The sequence below is a fragment of the Procambarus clarkii genome, chromosome 18, assembly GCF_040958095.1.
Source record: "Procambarus clarkii isolate CNS0578487 chromosome 18, FALCON_Pclarkii_2.0, whole genome shotgun sequence".
NCBI classification, from domain to species: domain Eukaryota; kingdom Metazoa; phylum Arthropoda; class Malacostraca; order Decapoda; family Cambaridae; genus Procambarus; species Procambarus clarkii.
In genome coordinates, this window is record NC_091167.1 from 26155850 (window position 1) to 26176282 (window position 20433).

Sequence of the window (20433 nt, forward strand, 5' to 3'; positions counted from 1 at the left end):
AGGAAATTAAGACAAGAGAATTAGTTAGCTGTACCCATTTATTTGAGCACACCAGGACATATTTGACTACAAATCGTATATAGTAACAATGACTATTGATAATAATGGTAATCAAGAGGGAATAGTTATAAAGCAAAGAAACAAACTCCTCACAAACAAGATGCCAATGGACTGGCATTAAACTAAACACTAAAATGGAAGGAGCAAACATGGCGTGGCTTTCATAGGGCATCACAACAACATTTGTAAGGAGCTTGCCAGTTACCTTTATTTTCATTAAAAACTGTGATCTTCAATACATCTTCTACTCTGTATAAGCACCAACTACGGCAATAAAAACACAAAGAGAAACGCATCTTACAAAAATCAAATAATTTCACTCCATCAGTTTAAGGTGCATATCAAGTGTAAGATAATGATGCACAGAGCTTGTAATGAGGATTGTAAACCAAGAAAAACCCCACAGCTCATTCAATATAAAGACACTGATGTAAGGACAACTTCCTACAAGAGGCATTTTCCCCATAAGAATCCCAAGTGGTAAGTGAGCAGTTTTTTTTACATTTGAAGTTATAATAAGAGTAATAGCACACATGCTAACACAATTGCCCTAGAGGTAAGTTGTCATTCATACACACACACGCAAACAAGGCTACCCCATTTTTTATTCATTTCTCATAGCCACTACAAATGTTGCAGTAATTATTAATTTAATACGCTTGGTACAAAAGGCCTTAAAGCCCATCTATAGGTTAAGTCCAAGTGCATAATAACATGGGATCAATGAATCCTTGGCTCACATGTCACTTACATTAAGGCATCACTTCGACTGGGCCAACAGACTTGGTGGAGGCTGCACCTAGTTCACAAACTTGTAACCAGCCTGAGCAGCCTTTTATTTATATGGTTTGCCCAGGTGGTGGATGAAGAGAAGACGGTGTAGCTGGGAGAATTAAGGCCATCTGTTGACCCAGGATGATGATGTCTATATCAAAGATACGCACAGCAAGTGGCCGTGAGGGTCAGAAGTGGGCGCATTAAATTTGTTGCACAGGTTGACTTTTTTCCCTCCGTTTCGTTTTACAATTAACTTGAACAAGTACACTTCATGGAGTGGATCTGCCCTTCAAGGAACGCCACATTTTTGTTTTCAAGGACGCAGTTTGAGTTTTGCCCAACAAGACCTTGTGCCAAGGCATCAGTTAGGTAAGTTTTCCCTACATACTAGACGACATGATGAAATGATGCTGAATGAAGAATGGAGATGTTTGATGAATTGGCTGCAAGTGATTCATGAGTGATTAACATGAAATTAATGAAATGAACAGATGACGGCGGTGACATGATGAGGTAATGCTAGACACAAGTGGCGGGACCTCCAGCAACAACAGTTTCTACAGCCCCCCACGCAGACACAAATACACAACACAGCAGAGCCAACCAACACAACTCAAAATTCCAGCATGATCACTGCAGGCAGATTCTCTGCCATAACAGCACAATAACCCCAGTTTACAAATACTGTATGTATTTCCAAATATATTCATAGAAGAAAAAGGAAAATCAAAACTTCTTTAATCTTGACCATGAAATAATGCACATCTTCTAAAGACCTTTTTCTCTATCCCTTCTCCCTTCATATGTTTGCGACCTAAGCTGGGGTGAGGTGGGGCTCAACTGTTGGCCTTCTAATGGTGTCTTCATATCTTTTGGATCTTTTCACCCTTGATAACCGGGTTATTCCGCCTGATCTCTTCTGCTCCATGTTCACGGTAATCAAATGTGCAGCGGTGTTCATTGCTGTAACGATGCACTGAACAGAAAAGACCCTCACACCTGCATGTAAACCCTGAAACAAAGATAAAATACAAATTACACATTTTTATTTATATTATGAGGCCTACTGACATAGCGCGAGTGCATGGGGGAATTGTGTAAAACCCTGGTTGTATAAAACTCTGAGATCCTGCAGGATTCAAGTTCAGTAGAACTTCTGGTTTCAATTCTTTTACCATGTCGTAGCTCAGTCGATAAAGGCAGTGTCTGGGATGCTCTCGGATGTAGGTTCAAATCCTCTTCACAGCCCTTGTGGATTTGTTCATCCCCATCTATATCTACTGATGAACGAAATAGTTTAAATATACTTCAAATAACTTGCTAAAATATTTACCTGTGAGTCCAACTTTCTTCTTGCACATCTGACACTTATTCTTCTTCTTTTTAGCTCCATCTTTGTCTGGGCTACCAACATCAAGGTCCGCTTCCACACTGTCTGTGCCAGATGCTCCCGCATCCTCTGCCGTTTCCCGTTTTTCTGAAGACCCCGGGATGCCTGCCACCTACATTACAATAGAATAAAAAGGCTTGAGCAAACTTGAACAGAAAATAATCCTTTCATAACTATATAAAAAAAATTATACTTTATGAGAATGGTACATTACAGGGCAGAGACAATATTTACATTGATATATTAACTCTTAGATCAGCTCCATGGAGTAGCAATGGTACACAATGTGACCTCAAACTGCCACACTATGAATACCTATTGGGGGATGTCACATTCTAAAGTTTCAAGAGCTTTTTTCCGAAGCATCTTTTTTAATTTTAGTCAGATTTGACTACAAAAAATTACTGAACATGTAAACATGCAAAAATATTCAAATAGACTATAAACAAGCAATTTTCTTAAAATAATTAAAACTAATTTTTGCACTTGCTCTTTTGAAGACCACTTTTATCCTTCTAAACTGCCTGAAGACAAATTTCATCCCCTGAGGATTTTGCAAAAATGATGTTTAACCCCTGGACACTCTTGGCAATAAGCTCTTAATTAAGATCCTATTGTTACTGTTAGTGCCAACCCTTCCTTGTAAGCCTCCTCTACATTAACTATTCCAAACTATACGATTTAATATCTAGGAAGAATGCCTTTACCACAATGCCAAAAGGTGTGGTTTATTTTATACCACGATAATGAATGGTATAAAGATCAAATGTTATTTATATTGGTCAATGAAAATCTCTTCAAATACCAACTAGAACTCCAAACCCAAACCTCCGAGCATCAATTGGCTGCCAAAAAATCTCAAACACAGGAGCACAGGTTATTTCAACCTGTATATACAGTATTTCATCCCATATATCTATAGGACCTCACTAGAGTCCACTGTTAAATGGCTCAGAGTTAATGTGCAGTTATTGCCCAGATGGGGACACAACCTTAAGGTTAGGAGTGTGTGTATCAGTGGCACTAAGAGCACTAACAATTACTGTACATTATATCTGGACTTCAGACCCCATTTTAGTTTATTGCTTACCAGTACAGTAATATTCATTTTTGTTACATATTAAACAAATCAATATAATCATCTAGTTAGTCTGCACTATTTGAGAATAGCTAATCACAAATTTTCATACTAAAGTACAAGCAGCATTTAAATTTTGATAAGGATATTATTGTAATTCTATGTAAAGTTTTCAATGTGAATATAAAGAGATATATATTACTGACAGTTTGTTCCATCTCATATCCTAATATATGACATCTCAAAACTCCAGCATTATTAAAAACAAAATCCAAATAATATGAATACATCAACTTGAACTGTGCGTGATGTTACAATTTCATATATTTCTTAAATGTCTTCATAAATTACCCATGTTGAAACAACTAAAATCAGGTTACAGCATAGTTCCGACTCCTAAACCAACCTGTGTAAGTGTGGGCACAGTAGGCTGGCCAGTGGTTGTAGCGACGGTTGCAGCTTGATGAAGGGATGATGTGGGGGGTGACGGAGAGGCCGAAGTGGGGGCCACAGAGGCTGTGGGCGAGGTCACTGTGGAAGGTGGTTGCTGTTTCTTTTTTAGGGCATCCTTATAACACTTCGAGCATAGCCCATCTGTGTTAGGGGAGCCAAAAAAACCGCAACCCATACGACAAAGGATGGGCCCAGCCTCAAGCTGATTGCTCTCGCGCTCCATCCTCCGGTCAATCTGTCGAGTTATACCCTGTATATTTAAACTTATTTCTTATTAAATTCTATAGGCTCTTCTCAATGAAGAAATATATACAATTGTAACTCACTTTTCATATTTAATTTTTTTGTTTTAAATAACTTTTCATTCTACTAAATTACTTGCAATTAAAAACTCAAAATTTAGAGATTTACTCATTGACATACAACTATATATATTTAAAAAATCTCAAAGAGTGCATACTATTGTTTTATGTGTGTATATATAGGCACATATATAGGCACAGCACCTTACTCTATTACACACCAACAAGTGGGGTACTACATTACATAGTTAAAACATTAACTCTCGATAAAAAGTAGAATGATCAATAAATAAAAATTTGAGCTATTATATTATATATTAAAACAATATATATTATACTGTATATTAAAACACAATGGCTTGACACACTGAACAACAAATGTACTGGTAAAGAAAAAAAAGGTACCACTCATAACTAAATGTATTGGTAATTTATCCAATACAAAATGTAAAAATATTGCATCCAAGACTAAGTGCCTTTATTTTATGCACAAATTAAAATGTTTTTTCAAAAAACTGAATTTTTTTAAATTTTAAAATATCAATGCTTGCAATATGAATTTACATAATACTGTATACTGTACAGTATAACTATTTCAATCGTCATAAACAAATGCAACTGCTGTTAACACAAACAGTAAATAATATTAACAATATATCTGGCACTCGCAAATATGATAATAGCTCATATAATACAGATAATGGCAAAGACAGGACACTAAGAGTCCAACTCTCATCCTGTCATTACAGTTGGGTAATATCACACTTTTACAGGGGTGGGTACAGTAGCAGATAACAGACTCCTGTTACCAGGCTGAGAGCTTCAATAATAATAGTATTACTGGGAAAGCAAGTACAAAATTCACACACCAGGAATAGAACAATTGATGCTTTTAAAATATAAAATAAAAGGCAAGCTGAAACATGTTCCTTTTGGGAAGATCAAGATGAGGACCAAATTAGAAAGAGAAGCAGCTGACATTGTGAAAGAAGGTAAATAACCTAAATGCTTAAGTATACATAACTTTCACAACAAAGAAAATTGAAATAGGGAGATTGAAAACAGGCCAGAAGCTGAAGTAATCATACAAAACTGGAGATACAAATGGAACAGAAAGCAATATACAGTACAACAAAAAATCCAAAATACTTTTCACTTTCACAAAACCAAATTACGAAACGACCCGTATTGGAACTAGTATACAACAACCTTTACTTACAAATTAAAGTTCATACACCAGCCTATCCTCTTAAAGAATACATCACATTTTGACACCAAAATCCCCAGCAAAATCTGTTATGCTATAAATAGCAGCTCTCTAACATTCACATTTTCTATGCATGTGTCACTGTTAGGTTCAGATGTTTAAGTACACTATTTTCTATCCATTATCACGGGAGACATCTCCCGTCACGCAGGGTGCACTCTCACCTCCACAGATCTCCAGTATCAGCTCTTTGATACTGGTAATGGCTCAAAAGGGCCACAACTTATGGGCTATTCATGCCCATGCCACCTTTTGGGTGGCTTAATCTTCATCAATCTATCCATTACGTCAACTCGAGATGATGGGCTGAGCACACAAGACAAAGAAATTGGTGAAATTCGAGAACAGTAGTAAGAGTTTAGAAATGCAATAAACACAAAGTTGAAGATCCAGGCAGCAGCTTTATGAATGACACCAAAGACTGACAAAATAACTTGCATTAGCACAAGCAAGAGCTATTATCTGTAGCACTATTAGCATGAGCCTTTGAAAGAAATTGACCACCCAGTTCTAGACTCCAACCTTTTATTTATAAAAAATATGTAAAGTACTATTACCACAAGTGCTATGTGGTATTGGTACACAATACACATGGACAAAAATCTACATTAGGGGATAGATACCAAGATTTGCTTAAATCAGTTGATACAACTACCTGTATTGGGTTACATCATTGGCCAATTAGACCAGTTACACTTCACAACCCATGTCAACATGGATTTAAAGAAGGAAGATCGTCTTTTGCAATTACAGTACTTAACCACTATGATAAAATCATTGTAGCATTAGGAGAAATCCTAAATGCAAATGTTATATACATGGACTTTGCAACGGCATTTGATAAATGTGAATACCGAGTGATACCCCATAAAATGAGATTACTAGGAATAACAAGTAGGAAGAGGGATGTTCAATTTTGTCAAAAAGAATGCAAACAATCAGTCAAGCCCTAGCACAAACTTGACCTAGCAGTGAAAAAGCTCTATTTCAATGCACACTATTAGCGCCACTGCCAATTCCCATTCTCATATTAGACAAAAACAAAGGAACAGCTTTGCATCTTTCAGTTGACAAAAAATCAGGCTGAAAATTGCAGATTTACATGCAAATTTCATGCATGAATAAAAACTGAAAGCTGTAAAACCTGAGGAAAACTGAAAATTACAAAAATAATAATGGGGGATAGTGAGAACCTTCAAATCCAGGGATTCCACAGCAATTCTCTTACTATTCAAATCCTTTGTGCTTTCTCACTTTCCCTTTCAAAGCAGGAAAATTTCTGAAAGAGGGTAAACAGAACATATTTTGCACGTATGGTATGTTAGGCCCTTCTCAAAGCACTTCCTTTCTCCTACTCTAGAAAGGAAACTAAGAGGCATCATATACACTGCCATGGAAGATTCTAGATGGCTGGGTTCCTACTATGCAGAGAAAAATTAAATATTGCAGCAAAGGAAATGATGAATAGACTTCAAGAGTAGCAATGCCCCACACAGAACAAAAATCCAAGGCCCATGGCTCTTCAATATCCTCCCAACAAATACAAGAAATATTGCCAGAATGAAAAAGGAAGTGTTAACAAATAAAACCTAGACTAGTTCCTGTAGGTGTCAGATCAGCCAGGTTGTAATGGAGCATACCATAATGGAGCAGGAGAGGGTTCCGAGAGTTCTTATACTCCTCTGAGCCAGGCCTGAGGCCAGGCTTGACCCCTGGATGTGTGGGCCTGCAGGTTACCAAGATACCACAAGACAAGCCTCACAACAGACCAAGTTCAGGGAGTAGAAGAACTTCCAGAACTCACTTAACTCTTCTGTTTTTAAGTGATGTTACATTTACCTCCTTGTTTTCCTCATAAATCATACCGTTGAGAAGAGAGACTATTAGTCACTAGCCATTCATCCAGCAGTAATTGACAACTTTATTTTAAGCCAATTAGCAGATCGTGTTTCAGAAAAACTTGTGGCAAATGTTAACATTCCATTTGACAGCACAAGCCTGTTAACAGGAATCTGAAGTCATCTTCTGTACCCATTTTTTTTTTAACAAAGCACAGAAATATCAGCTGAAAACATTCTAGTACTGACAAAATACAGCAAAATAGCCTGAAAATTATAAACACACTTAAATATACATGCTATATTAATTTAAATAGTTATTTATATAGCTTATAGAAAATGTATACTAGTGCACCAAAGCGGCACAGATATGCAATAACTTGACACTTGCCTGTTGCTCTCCTCCTGCCAGAGTTGTGGGTAGGGTTGGGGCGGGCAGCCTAAAGCAGCTGCCTCACTCCACTTGGATAAAGACTTTGGGCCTAAGCCTCCTCCAACCACACCTCACACAACCAATGAGGGTTTGGCAGTCTTGATGCCAACTCTCAAGTGTAGCTGTGTTTAGCTTTCTATGACGTCGTCGTCTTAAGTAGCATGTACTTCTCGAGGTTCTCACCTAGTGGAACCTGTGGAGAGAGAGTAAACTAAGAATACTTGCCTGATAACCTTTATAAACCTTAACACAGGCACAAGACAAAGTACAATACATGCACAAATATACTATAAGTACTATCTATATCTAGTACATCTTATATTTTTGGGGTTGGGTTAGATTTTTATTTATATTTAATGAATGTTGATCAACAATGTTTCCACCTTCATTCTACTTAGCTCTGATGGTGATGTAGCCGAAAACGCGTTAAGCATTCTATTTTTCACATTTTTTTTGTATATTACACACACACAAATGTATATATAATATATATATATAATATATTATATATTATATTTATATATTTATATTTTTATATGCAAGATGCAGGTCACTGACCCAGAATAACATTCACAACTTGATCCAAGGGCAATCAAAGTTGTGAATATATATTGTAATACAGAGATGTGCACCTAGAAATGAATAATATTGCAAATCACATAATATTGCTAGCCAGAAATTAAGCAGAAGTATGCATGCTAATTACCTTATGGTAATCGACAAAATCAATAGGACTTTAATATAATAAGATTAATATAATAATAATAACTGGCAACGCATCACATCCACCTAGTGACCTAGGACAGGACGATTGTAAAACATCTCGGTGGGATTACCTTCCTGTACCATACGATAAGTACCTGTACAAAAGGTTTGAACATATACTGTAAAAATTAATACTGTAAATATATACATATATTACAAATAGTAAAATGGGGTAAATGGACAACCTCTACATAACAAACCCAACATTGAAGTGTGTGGCAACTGCTTTAAATCACTTCGGAAGTATTGTAGGGATTATGTGTAACAATATTTTTACCAGAGTTGTACAGAAATACCTGCACACAATGCAAACAGACAAGGTACCTACTGGATCTGTCAACGATAGACCGATATGGGAAAACATCAAACTAACGAATAACATTTCTAATGCATACAGGCTACCATTCACAGAAAAGTTACCAGAAATATATTCAGATTGTGCATATATTGTTGAGAAATTAGCAATGTGAAAGGACATTGTAATTACCTAAGTGTAATTACCCAAGTTCAGTTACAGGATGTAGAGGTACACAAAAACGACGGCAATATTGAGGAGTCAACCGGGAATATGAATAATTAGAGAATGTGGAAACGAAAATGTTAGGACAAAAAAAAAAAACAGTACCCCAAAGTATGGATGGGGAGGGAGAAATGAAGATTTCTCCAATTTGTCATCAGGTGCACACATACTACACTCCCCATCTCCACAGAAACAACCAAACTTCCCAGCATCAGTATCACTACCAAAACTGGACTAAACATTACCAAAAACAGCACAACCCCCAGATCAGGGTGGATAGGGGGAAGAACTACCAAAACCCACCAGAAGTGACACTCAATATGAAAACAACTTTGTACTGTACAGTATTTGCAATCATAAAAGGCCTAAAGTCAAAATCAAGAAATAGTTAAATTGTTATCCACTCTTCCGTGGAAATAATAAAGCATGTCTGCTTGAAGCATGTGCCTGTGAAGAGGATCAAAGAGTACTATTGCTGTATTCTGCTGTATGAATCTTCTTGAGAATGGTCCAGGATATCCAGGATTGGTCCACATCATAAAGAGCTCAAGACCCAAAGAGCCAGAGCTCAACCCCCACAAACACAACTAGGAGAGTACAGGAGAAAGAGGGGGTGGGGGAGGCGTTTGGCTCAAATAAGCCAAACGACCTTGTAAGAGAAAGTTTCATTTCACTTTTATAGTGCTGTCCAAAATGTTATGCAATTTACACCTCATACTGTACTCATGTTTTCCCTCAAGTACATTTGCCTATGGGTTTCTAATACAGTATATAGCAACAATGTTCCCCAGATTTGTAGTGGGTTTATTCTCTTGCCTTACAGTCATCACATGTTCAGCAGTTGGTTCACCATAACACTTAACTTACAGGGGAAAGGAAAAGGTTGTGGTGCCTTCAGAACATGTAAGAGAAGCAGTGGGAAATTGTGCAGAAAGCGAGTTTTGTGAATTGACCGAGAAAAGGGTGGGGAGTGGAATCAGGGTAGAAAGTAGGCCAGCATTCTACTTACCACCTGGCTACCCACTACTAATAACCACTAATAATCAGACATGTTCTTTCTTGCACTGCTCCCATCATCATATACTACATTTTGACACAGTTCACTTCATACTTTAGACATCTAACAGAAAATGTATTTTGAAAATACCAATTGATTATGGCATTTTATGGATTATGGTATTTATGGATTAAAAGTTATGCTTTACAAATATGATTTGTTATATGAGAGCACTAGGCAGTGTTGTTGCACTAGGTCAGTGCTCTTGTTCCTCTCGAAGAGCACTTGTAGGTTCCATGCTGCTATATGTACTGTATACCTTTACCACACTTCTGCAAAAGACCTTCCACCATTCCCCTCAACTCACCTGGCCCAATAATTTACACTTTTAGCACTTTCCAGTGTGTTCAATATCGTTGAGATGCAAGTCTCGTCCTAACTACATACAGTACTCAGACCTTGACAAAGCACAAAGGGCAAAAGATGTGTAAATCCCAACATAAAATTCACAAATACACAAGTGTGGGTATGCTACCTATCTACCAAATAGATTTATCCAATGCCTGTTTGCAACTACAATACAGTATGTGTAGTTTGGAAAATATTACTGCTCAGTTGTTTTGAGAAGCATTCAAATAGACATTTTAATTCCAATATTATACTTCAGTTTGTACACTGGTTCAAGTATGTTTATTGAGACAATAACATACATCTCAAAGGGATAGGATAGCTAATTGTGTGCATAAGCCTAAGTGTAAGGATGGAATGTATCTACCAAAGTGAGAAATAAGCAGGAGTGAGAATGCTCTAGTACATAGGAGTATGTTAGCAACACAAGGGGGGGAAGAGCCAGTAAGGGATGAATTGTTAGGCTGGTCACACAGTAATTAGAGTAGTCCCACAGAGACAGATGACACGTGGCTGTTTGCATTCACCTTAAACAAGTGAAAGTAATGAAGATGATGTGCTGGGGATAGAAGAGTCTGAAAAGAAGGCACCAAAGCAGAGGGAAGCTATTCAAAGAAAGCAAGAGCTGAAGGTAGACATTACTTTTAACTTGTATCCCAGCTATAATAAAAAAAATCGAAATCTATCCGTGTATATAAATCACCAGATGGAAATCCTCAGCAGCTTAAGTGTTGCAATGCTCAACAACTGTTAAATGTTGATATCCTCGTGGTGAGCAAAAAAAAAAAATTATTTTTACTTTAACATTGTTAATTGACATCCGGTAATCATAACAATTCAAGTTAAAAGTATTGGAAAAATAAATGTACAAGATAATCAGAATAGAAAGTGAAAGACAACGTATGAAACAATTGTTAGGAAGTAGGCTACTTGTATGCACAAGAGCAGGAAACTAGTGGAACGAACTGAAGGCCATACAAGCCACCTCAGTAAACACTTTTATAACGGTAGATATGCCGAGTATTAGAAGGCTGAGAGGAACAAATGCACCAGTCACCACATTCACCCACGGGGAATAACGCGCGCGAGAACACTCCCTATTATAGTATAACAAAGAAAATTGGTGTGGTATGGGAAAGGAAATATAAGTATGTCGGGCGGCGGCTGCGTGACCCGAGGTGGAATAAGTGAGGTGGAATAAGTGAGGTGGTCATGACCCCCAGCGCCCGATGAATGAGCAGAGGGGGGGGGGGCGAGGTGGTGGGGGCGATTCTTAAAGTAAATTGTTAGTTTCACATTCCTGTTCGTTTATTTACCAATTTGTGTAAATTTTAATTCAGGAGAATTAATGTCAGTCCTTATGAAACAAATCTTTGCATTTGTGGTCGACGCTGGCCACACCCTCTGTTGCCATGCTCGCTCCTCCACACATCCCCTTTAACTACTCTCCCCCCATCCCCAACCTCGGCCCACCACCGCCGCTCAACATAAAATTGCCTTTCTCCCTACTACTAATAAACCCCGCCCACCGCTCCAGGTTTCCCGCCCAAAAGGCGCCACACACAGCTCTTGTCCAATGTAAATGTTACCAGCCCAATAACTGACCGATAAGTCAGTTATGCTCAAGAGGGTGGCCAAAAGAAGACAGGCAGGTGTTCAGAGCCGTGGCAACAGGTCCTAGCTTCCCACCTCTTAGGCACGCACTTCAAGGGAGGACAACAAAGCAAGAATTTACAATTGTTTTCACTAACGTATCCGTCTAACCTAGTTTTAAGTGACTATAGCTTACCCCAGTGTTTATCATGGTTTCCAGGGGGGGGGGGGGGGGGGGGGGGAAGATATCCGTGTCCCAGCGGATGGTCTTTGGTCGACGCTCCTCACAGCCCAACGTATGAACGCAGTTAAAGAGTGCTGAAAAGCCCTAGGGCCCTTAACTCTACATTAGTGGCTCTTCGCTGTTCAAACTGGTTTCGTTTATTGTTGCGCTGAACGTCTGTATGAATGCATCTCTGCAAGTTTATTAGGACCGCGAGATTTTAACAAAATGTCGATAGGTTTCTGTTCATATTCCGCTATCTTTTGATTCCCTGCATTAATTGTTCAGATATAAAATTACTGCATCACTACATATATTTTGCTCGTGCAATACACATGACCGCGTGGTACAGTAGTATTGAACATAAGAACAAGGTAACTGCAGAAGGCCTATTGGCCCATACAAGGCAGCTCCTATTTATAACCACCCAATTCCACTTATATACATGTCCAACCCACTTGTATCCATTTATCAATAATCAAATGGCTGCTTGGCAACCAATTGTCGAAAGATGGCATCATCAACCCGGGAAGACTATCACCATCTGTGTTGCACGATATTCAGAAAGTCTAATATCAATTAAACATATCATTAGGACCAACAAGATCGTTAACGGTATCTGCTTCAAGCATTCTATCGGCATCAAGTGGATTACGAGAACTTTCAAATCCCCTAATCCCATCACAATGGCTGAACTATTCAAATCTAGACTGTGCTGTATCGTTTTCAGAGCAGGAGAGTGCGCTGAAATAGACGGAGTACAGATCATATTCGGCATACATAGACACGATAAAGCACCTAAATTATTTGAATCGTCTCAAAGCTCTCCAAATGTACTCACTAGCTCTCTCTCACGTCAAGTCTACTTGGCGAGTAGAACACCAAGCCCAGCCAGGTACAATCCCGGTATACCAGTAGTTCCTATGTTCTATACCTGACATTTTCTAAACCATCAGTAAACTTGAATAGTAATAGATCTAAAATATTTCAGTAGTTCTATCCTATTTTATGCAATTAAATTTTGTTTAGAATTTAATCTTTATTTCCTTTATTAATTTTTTCGTCTCATTTTTCTAGTGTGAGCAATAAACAATTGTATTCACCTATTTAGGACTAATTGTTCAACGTTCCAGCCGGAGTCTTGGCAACATGACACTCAGCTGGACTGGTACAGCCTGTGGTTTACAAACATTGTAAACCCACGTCATACGTAACCCAACTCCGCCTTCAATATTCCACCATATCGTTCTCTCAACCCAGAAGGTGCGTTGATCATGCCTCATGCCACACCCCACAAACCCAAAATGTTGATTGAGAAAGGCATCAAGGCCAAGCAGATTTGCAGGCAAGTTATCTACTCTGAAATGATTGACAATAGCACTGATTGTTTAAGGTATCTGAGAGACCAATTTGGACATTCTTGGCTGGCACGGTGTTAGTACTGCTGCTTCATTGCCAGTAATTCCTTCCCCAGCCCCGGTCCCACTCAACTCCGTGGATACATCGCAGGCCGCGGCTTACATTAGCTTTCAATACAAGAATACGATTAGGTGCAAAAGGCTTACTGGCATATGAGAGGTAGCCGTTATTTATACACAAACACGTCCACACTCAAGAGTGTCAAATCTATGCTTACAATTTGCAGCGATTCGGCTTTTACGAACTTGCAACCCTATTTCTGAACGTTTGTCTATTATATATCTGCTGATTGATGAAGATTAAGCCACCCAAAAGGTGGCACGGGCATGAATAGCCCGTAAGTGGTGGCCCTTTTGAGCCATTACCAGTATCAAGAGCTGATACTGGAGATCTGTGGAGGTGCGACTGCACCCTGCGTGACGGGAGATGTCTCCCGTCATATCTGCTTTTACTCTCCAGCCTTTATATCTACCTTCATCTGAAGGTTCCAAGGCTAATACCACAACCTCATTCATTTCGGTACAGTCAAGAATTAGGGTACAACAAAATAGAGGCGTGTTCCCAATTTAGCAAACTATTAGTTTACTAATTTTATTAACTTACAAATCGTAGCCAGTAGTGTGACTGCAGCTGGTGTACGGCTAGTAAAAGGAAGGGCGGGAGGGTAATGGGGCTTAGTGGTGACATCTGTCACTACACACAAGGATATGCCACACTAACAATTTTCTTACAGGTTAGAACCATTGATAGAATCCGCACGTTAGAATCTGGTGAAATCCCACAAGAGACCAATATATGAATAAGAAAAACGTGGGTTCAAATCATTAACAAAACGTCCCCTACCACCACCACGAAGGATAAAACCTTCGTCCACTATATAACGCCCCAAATCAACAAAGTGTTGACCTTGCAACTTACAATAGGTTAGAACCGACTATACAAGGACCAGGTGTACCGAAACGATACTTCATGATACCTGCTTGATGGGGTTCTGGCAGTTCTACTCCCCAAGCCCGGACCGAGACCAGGCTTGGGGAGGTGAACCATGTGAAAATACTTCATTCATAATGATGCACTGCCAGGAATCTTAGCGAAGTATCCTAAATTTGTTTACTGTAGGTGCAGCCTGCACACGAGCGTAAACTTGCCGCCCAGTTGGGTGGGTGCAGCCGCCGCTGACGGACGTACACCGCTCCACTACTCAAGGTCAGCCCCACTCATCCTCGCCAGAAACCCCATGGATGGCCATACATTAATTTAAAAAAAAAGACATCTTTAAGATCTCAAACAGAAGGCACTGACATTACCCTCAGACACGTTGGTCAATGTCTGTGTAAGGAGGAGCTTCAGAAACCAGAAATTCGACAAGAACTTTTGGCTGGATGGTAGAGCCAGTTTCGCTTCATGAAGGTCTCGTAGCCTGGTGGATAGCGCGCAGGACTCTTAATTCTGTGGCGCGGGTTTGATTCCCGCACGAGGCAGAAACAATGGGCACAGTTTCTTTCACCCTGAATGCCCCTGTTACCTAGCAGTAAATAGGTACCTGGGAGTTAGTCAGCTGTCACGGGCTGCTTCCTGGGGGTGGAGGCCTGGTCGAGGACCGGGCCGCGGGGACACTAAAGCCCCGAAATCATCTCAAGATAACCTCAAGATAAGGTCTGCGTTCAATCCCCAACCATCCAAGTGGTTGGGCACCATTCATTCCCATCCCAAATCCTGACCCCTTCCAAGTGCTATATAGTCGTAATGGCTTGGCGCTTTCCCTTGACAGTTCTCTTCCCTTACCTACTTCCCGCGTCAGTACCTCGCCGAGCGAACAGTGTCCTGGATCGCTGACCGAAAGACAAAGGAGATTACGTCCAACACCAACTAAGGAACCCCGAGCCTAGGGATGTTCGAGGTCGAGTTCTGCAGCGAGCGCACCTCCGATGACAAGCGCCCAACCATAAGGTTATCCTTCACCACCTTAGCCGCGGTTAACCAGGCGTTACAGGTCTGGCATGATGATCCCAACGTTCCAAGTGAAGAAAGAGATTACAAGTGCTCCAACAGTATTTAAATTAAAAATCGGTGCTACGAATACGCCCCACCAACACGTGTCAGCTCACCGTCCTGTGCGCTCTGGACCATCATTTGCAAGTCAAAAACATTGTCCCCGTATGGGACAAAAGAATAAAGGTCACTGCAGACCTAGATCTGTAATTTTTGTATGTGTACATAATGTTTTGTATGTGTACATAATGTTTTGTATGTGCAGACGGTGTTTACACTCACACTAGCATTAAACGCAGTAGGTGGCTACAGTTACGCGAGAGTAACATGCGTTGCGGATAACATGCGTTGCGGGTAACATCTTTGTAAAGATCGTCCAGGCTAGGGAAGAGGAAGCTGGCATCCATAGCCATCCAGTATATGCATTAGTCCTTTCCTAGTAAAGAAAAGTAGTAAAGTAAAAGAGCCAGTAAAGTAGCCCAGCTGTCATCTTACACTCTGGCATTCAAGACGCATGTGCCCGCCCTCCCTCCCCCCTAACACGCCGCCACCACCCTCCCAGCCACGTGCACAACTCCAATATAAATATACCATTGGACGCATCTCTATCTAAAAATGAAGCCAAGAACGGCAAGCGATGCCATTGTATTGAAAGTGTGAGCTTCAGATGGGCAGCAGGCGTGCTCCCAGCCAGCTAATGTAAGGGCGGGAGAACACCAAGGTCACCCGCCTCCCTTCCTGCCCACCACACCAGCCCAGGAACCTTTTCCACGGAGGAACCTAGGCTTCTTGAGGTTCTGCGTGAAATAGTTTAAATCTATTTATTTGATATTCACCTAATAGTTCTCTATTTTCTACATTCATCCACGTTTCGGTAAGTGCAATAATATCTATTTTTTCTGTGCAGACAAGAGACTAACACGTGTCAGCTATATAGTCATTAATTCGTTAATTTTATTTCTTAGACTTCTACTGTTAGTGTAATATACCCTATCTCGAGGTTATCTTGAGATGATTTCGGGGCTTTAGTGTCCCCGCGGCCCGGTCCTCGACCAGGCCTCCACCCTCAGGAAGCAGCCCGTGACAGCTGACTAACACCCAGGTGCCTATTTACTGCTAGGTAACAGGGGCATAGGGTGAAAGAAACTGCCCATCGTTTCTCGTCGGCGCCCGGGATCGAACCCGGGACCACAGGATCACTAGTCACTAGCTCGGCCGACCAGCTCCACTAACTAAACAAAGACGACAAACTCCACTCGACACTAAAAAAAAAATCTTGACCAAAAAAAAATTACGTTGAAAAGTGTTCTCTCAGCGTACTTGCACTTCTGCACATGTGCAATAGGTACAACAGGGCTATAGTCTGGGGTTTAGTGTTACACCTCTTAAGCGGTTCAGGTCGTGGATCAACACTTTATGACCAAGGTGGGATCACTGACCTCATGCTAATCCTTTAAGCTAGGGAAGGTCAGAGGGGTGGGCGAGGTCTGGTACCTGCCATTGTATTTACTGGGGGGGGGGGGGGCCTAAACACAGTCTTAGGGTCCCTTAGTGCTAGGGGACCCTAGCACTAGCTTGACAGTGCTCCCACTATGACAGTGTCAAACTATAAGGTTTTTAAAACAGAGGACATTCAAAGCATGAGGTGAAGGCATCAGACAGCAAACAGCCTCATTCGGGTGAGGAGTCACCAAGGCGTCAATGTAATGTCATGGACAGTTTCATTTGTCCATAAATTCAGTTTTCCATCAGTGACTCGGGGTACAGATACAGCCCCACTCCTGAGCCCACTTCGGGCTCACCATTGCCCGTGCTACTCTTTGTTCCAAGTAGCTGAATATAAAAGCAACAACGACTGATGGTATTTAGTGTCGGGGTGTGGTGAAAATGTAGCAAAGGGTCCAATTCCCCCAAAGCTTTCTAGCATTACGGAAGTAAGGAAGAAATATATTTACTAAACATAATGTTAGTGAACATTACCTTTTTAGAATAATACCATCTTATAACAGCAATTGGGTCCATCTAATTACCCAAAGCCGCAATATTTCTTGGATCGTCGACTTCTTATGGCGTCGCTACTGAATTTAGTTATAAAAAATATTTCAGAGGAGTGGGTGTACCCTGTATATCTTTTATATTATATATTTACATTCAGAGTAAAAACTTTTTCCATGTTGTACATTGAGCAACATTAGTCAGTAAATATATTTCATTACTTACGTAATGTTAGGAAGCTTTGGTTATTGGTCAGATACTGATTGAAATATTAAATTGTAGTTTGATAGGAAATGAATGTCAAATTACCCCTGCCAGGTTTTGTTTAATGCATAATAATTGCGACAATGGTTATGAAAGTGAGAATACCAAGAGAACCCAAAGTCTCAAAACAGTGGGTAGCGGCAGCACCACCCCCCACATAGCAAGCAAATGCACACTTTTCTTCCCCTCGTTATGGTGGTGGTAGTCCGCTGAATGAGTAACAATCCCCCCTTCCTCCCTTTTGGGTTGGGTCGTGTACTCTTCACTTCTAAATAGGTAGACTTTTGTAGTCAGCAGAGAGGTTATGTCCTATTGTAACACTTAGCACTGTCCACAAGGCAGTGTTAGTGTGTAGTAGTACACAGTAGGCATCGATTGAATTGCTTCATTAAGATTAAGCCACCCAAAAGGTGGCACGGGCATGAATAGCCCTTAAGTGATGGCTATGTAGGCAGCCTTCCCCCCTCCCTATATAGTGATGAACACACGGCCCACGCAAGAACTAAATTTGTAGTTAAGAATCAAGAATATACTGACAGGAGAATCACCACACACTGATCGGGACGCCACTGTGTAGTGTCTATGCCTATGTATACAATCATTTTTATAGCTCGCCAAAATATATTTAAAATACAAAACTCCAAAGGTCCAAGGTTCAATTCCCGGGGCAAGGAGGAAACGTTTGGGCAACGGTTCCTTTCTGCTGATGCGTGTGTGGGCATTTAACTGTACACAGGTAGCGGGGAATGAGGCAAATGTTGCTAACTGCATTGTGAAAGACCTACACAAGCCTAACCGTGCTTACAGTAAAGTACTGTATAAACTAATATATCCCAAACTATAGTAAAGCATATCTCAAGTATATGTATTCCCCTTGTGAAGATGTATTATTAAATACGAAAGTACTTAAGGAAATTCCTTAAGTACTTCATTAAGCATTTTCTAATAGTCTTCGTGGTCTAATAGTCACATTTTTCATCACGTTAATTATTGTCATTTACACACGTCTGTTTAAAGGTGAAGGCAGGATTCTAGGAAGTCTAGACTGGTTGACCAAACCGTGGACCAAGCAACCTGGCGAGAGCGGGCCGCGGGGATATTGATCCCAGACAAACTGAAGGTAACCTTAATTTAAGGTAAAGAAAACGTCTCTTCAGCCAATCCACACTCCCAATAAACTCACCTCTAGATATATATAATATTGCTCTACTGTCTTCACCTGTCTTAATAGCCTCAACACCTCGCCTGTCCCCTTTGTTAATAGTTTGCAATCATTTGCATAATGCACACGTGCATATTATTGATGTATGTATTTAATGTACACGAGGGACGCCACTTTACACTTCAAGACTCCCAAGTAACCTTCCTCACTTTCACTAGCTGCACACAAGTTCATATTCACACGACACTTTCACCCTTATGGTGCAACATCTCTGCCTTACAGGCAGAGATGTTACACCATAACAAGCTGGGTTATGTTCTCTCTCATCTACTGTTACACCTGCCTTGATAAGCTATGCACTTTTGTACACTATGAATAGCAATGACAACACTTATCACAAGATTTTAATTAAACAATAAGGCATTAATCTAGTTAGCAGCCCAATAATCACATGTTAGCAACCTAATTTATATTTAATTAAAACTTTTCCTAGTTGACCACAACCAAACAGCTTATACAAGATTCTCCACCGCTTCAGTCAATGATTCATTGCTTATCAAGCTTATCAATTTACACCCAACTTATTATCGGTTCAATTACACTTCCCTTGGTCCACTTGTTACGGACCATCACGTATGGTGTTATCAACCAATCTTTACCGATATATCACCACTCAACAAATGGGCTATCACAGTCGGTCTTTATAATTGATTTTGCATTAATAATATTCACTTGGGGTGCCAGCAAAGCACCCCAGTATAATATAACCCTAACGACAATGGTTAGGGTTATATTATACTGACTTGTGTAACACACCATACACCCCCCTTCCCCCCCCCCCCCACAAACACCACTCCCGAATGTTCTCATGCTTCCGTCACCACTTTTATTGAGGAGTGTTGGCATGGGAGCCAAGGCAAGTTAGTCACAAGAATCCACTTCCACAAACTACGTACACACGATAAAGATCAGTAAGAGGTAAGTCCACTACAGTTATGCCCACTGTACTACTTGCAACTTTTGTTCCCAGTAGATGAAACGAAAAACAACGATGAAGAATTGGTCACTAGTTAGGAATGTTCATGTGGGTGTAGCAAACTGTGAACCCCCCTTTCAAGACTCACCACACCATCTTAAACTGTTAAAGATCTTAAACTTGCTAGCCTTTGCCGAGGCCTTGGTCTTGCTGGCCCGTAAGGTTACACAGACACATGTACCACCAGCAATACCTAAGACGGCTCAAGCACGTCCCTCCCTCCCCCACAAAGTGATGGGGGTGAGAAGAGGAGCGAGGCTGAGGTGAGCCTGACCAAGTGAGAGAGAGAGGGCTGACGAAGGCCCCCTGCGTGAGAGAACCAAGGTGGGGTCCACACACCACTTGCCACACAAAACTTTCCACTCGTGCTCACAAGGTTTGGTAACTACCATGATAGAGGCGCGCCTGGGCCCCACACTGGCCGGATAATGCGTCTCCACACGGCTCTCTCTACAGCACTC

At 40.5% G+C, this 20433-nt stretch overlaps 1 protein-coding gene across 16 annotated transcripts in view; it reads right to left on the reverse strand.

The window, feature by feature from the left end:
- Nucleotides 1-20: 20 nt before the first annotated feature.
- The window catches only part of drn (doctor no), a 126524-nt gene continuing 106111 nt past the window's right edge, over nt 21-20433 (reverse strand). For 11 of the 16 annotated variants that reach the window (XM_045736596.2, XM_045736597.2, XM_045736602.2 and 8 more), the window contains 4 exons: nt 7557-7791; nt 3712-3993; nt 2171-2339; nt 21-1849 (listed from right to left, as the gene is read on the reverse strand). In XM_045736596.2, the coding sequence (XP_045592552.1) occupies nt 1701-1849; nt 2171-2339; nt 3712-3981 (588 nt within the window). In that variant the 5' untranslated portion in view covers nt 3982-3993; nt 7557-7791 and the 3' untranslated portion in view covers nt 21-1700. Of the gene's footprint in view, nt 1850-2170; nt 2340-3711; nt 4009-7556; nt 7792-20060; nt 20333-20433 lie in introns of those variants that run through there. The other 5 variants (XM_069326399.1, XM_069326400.1, XM_045736604.2 and 2 more) reach the window with 2 other exon arrangements.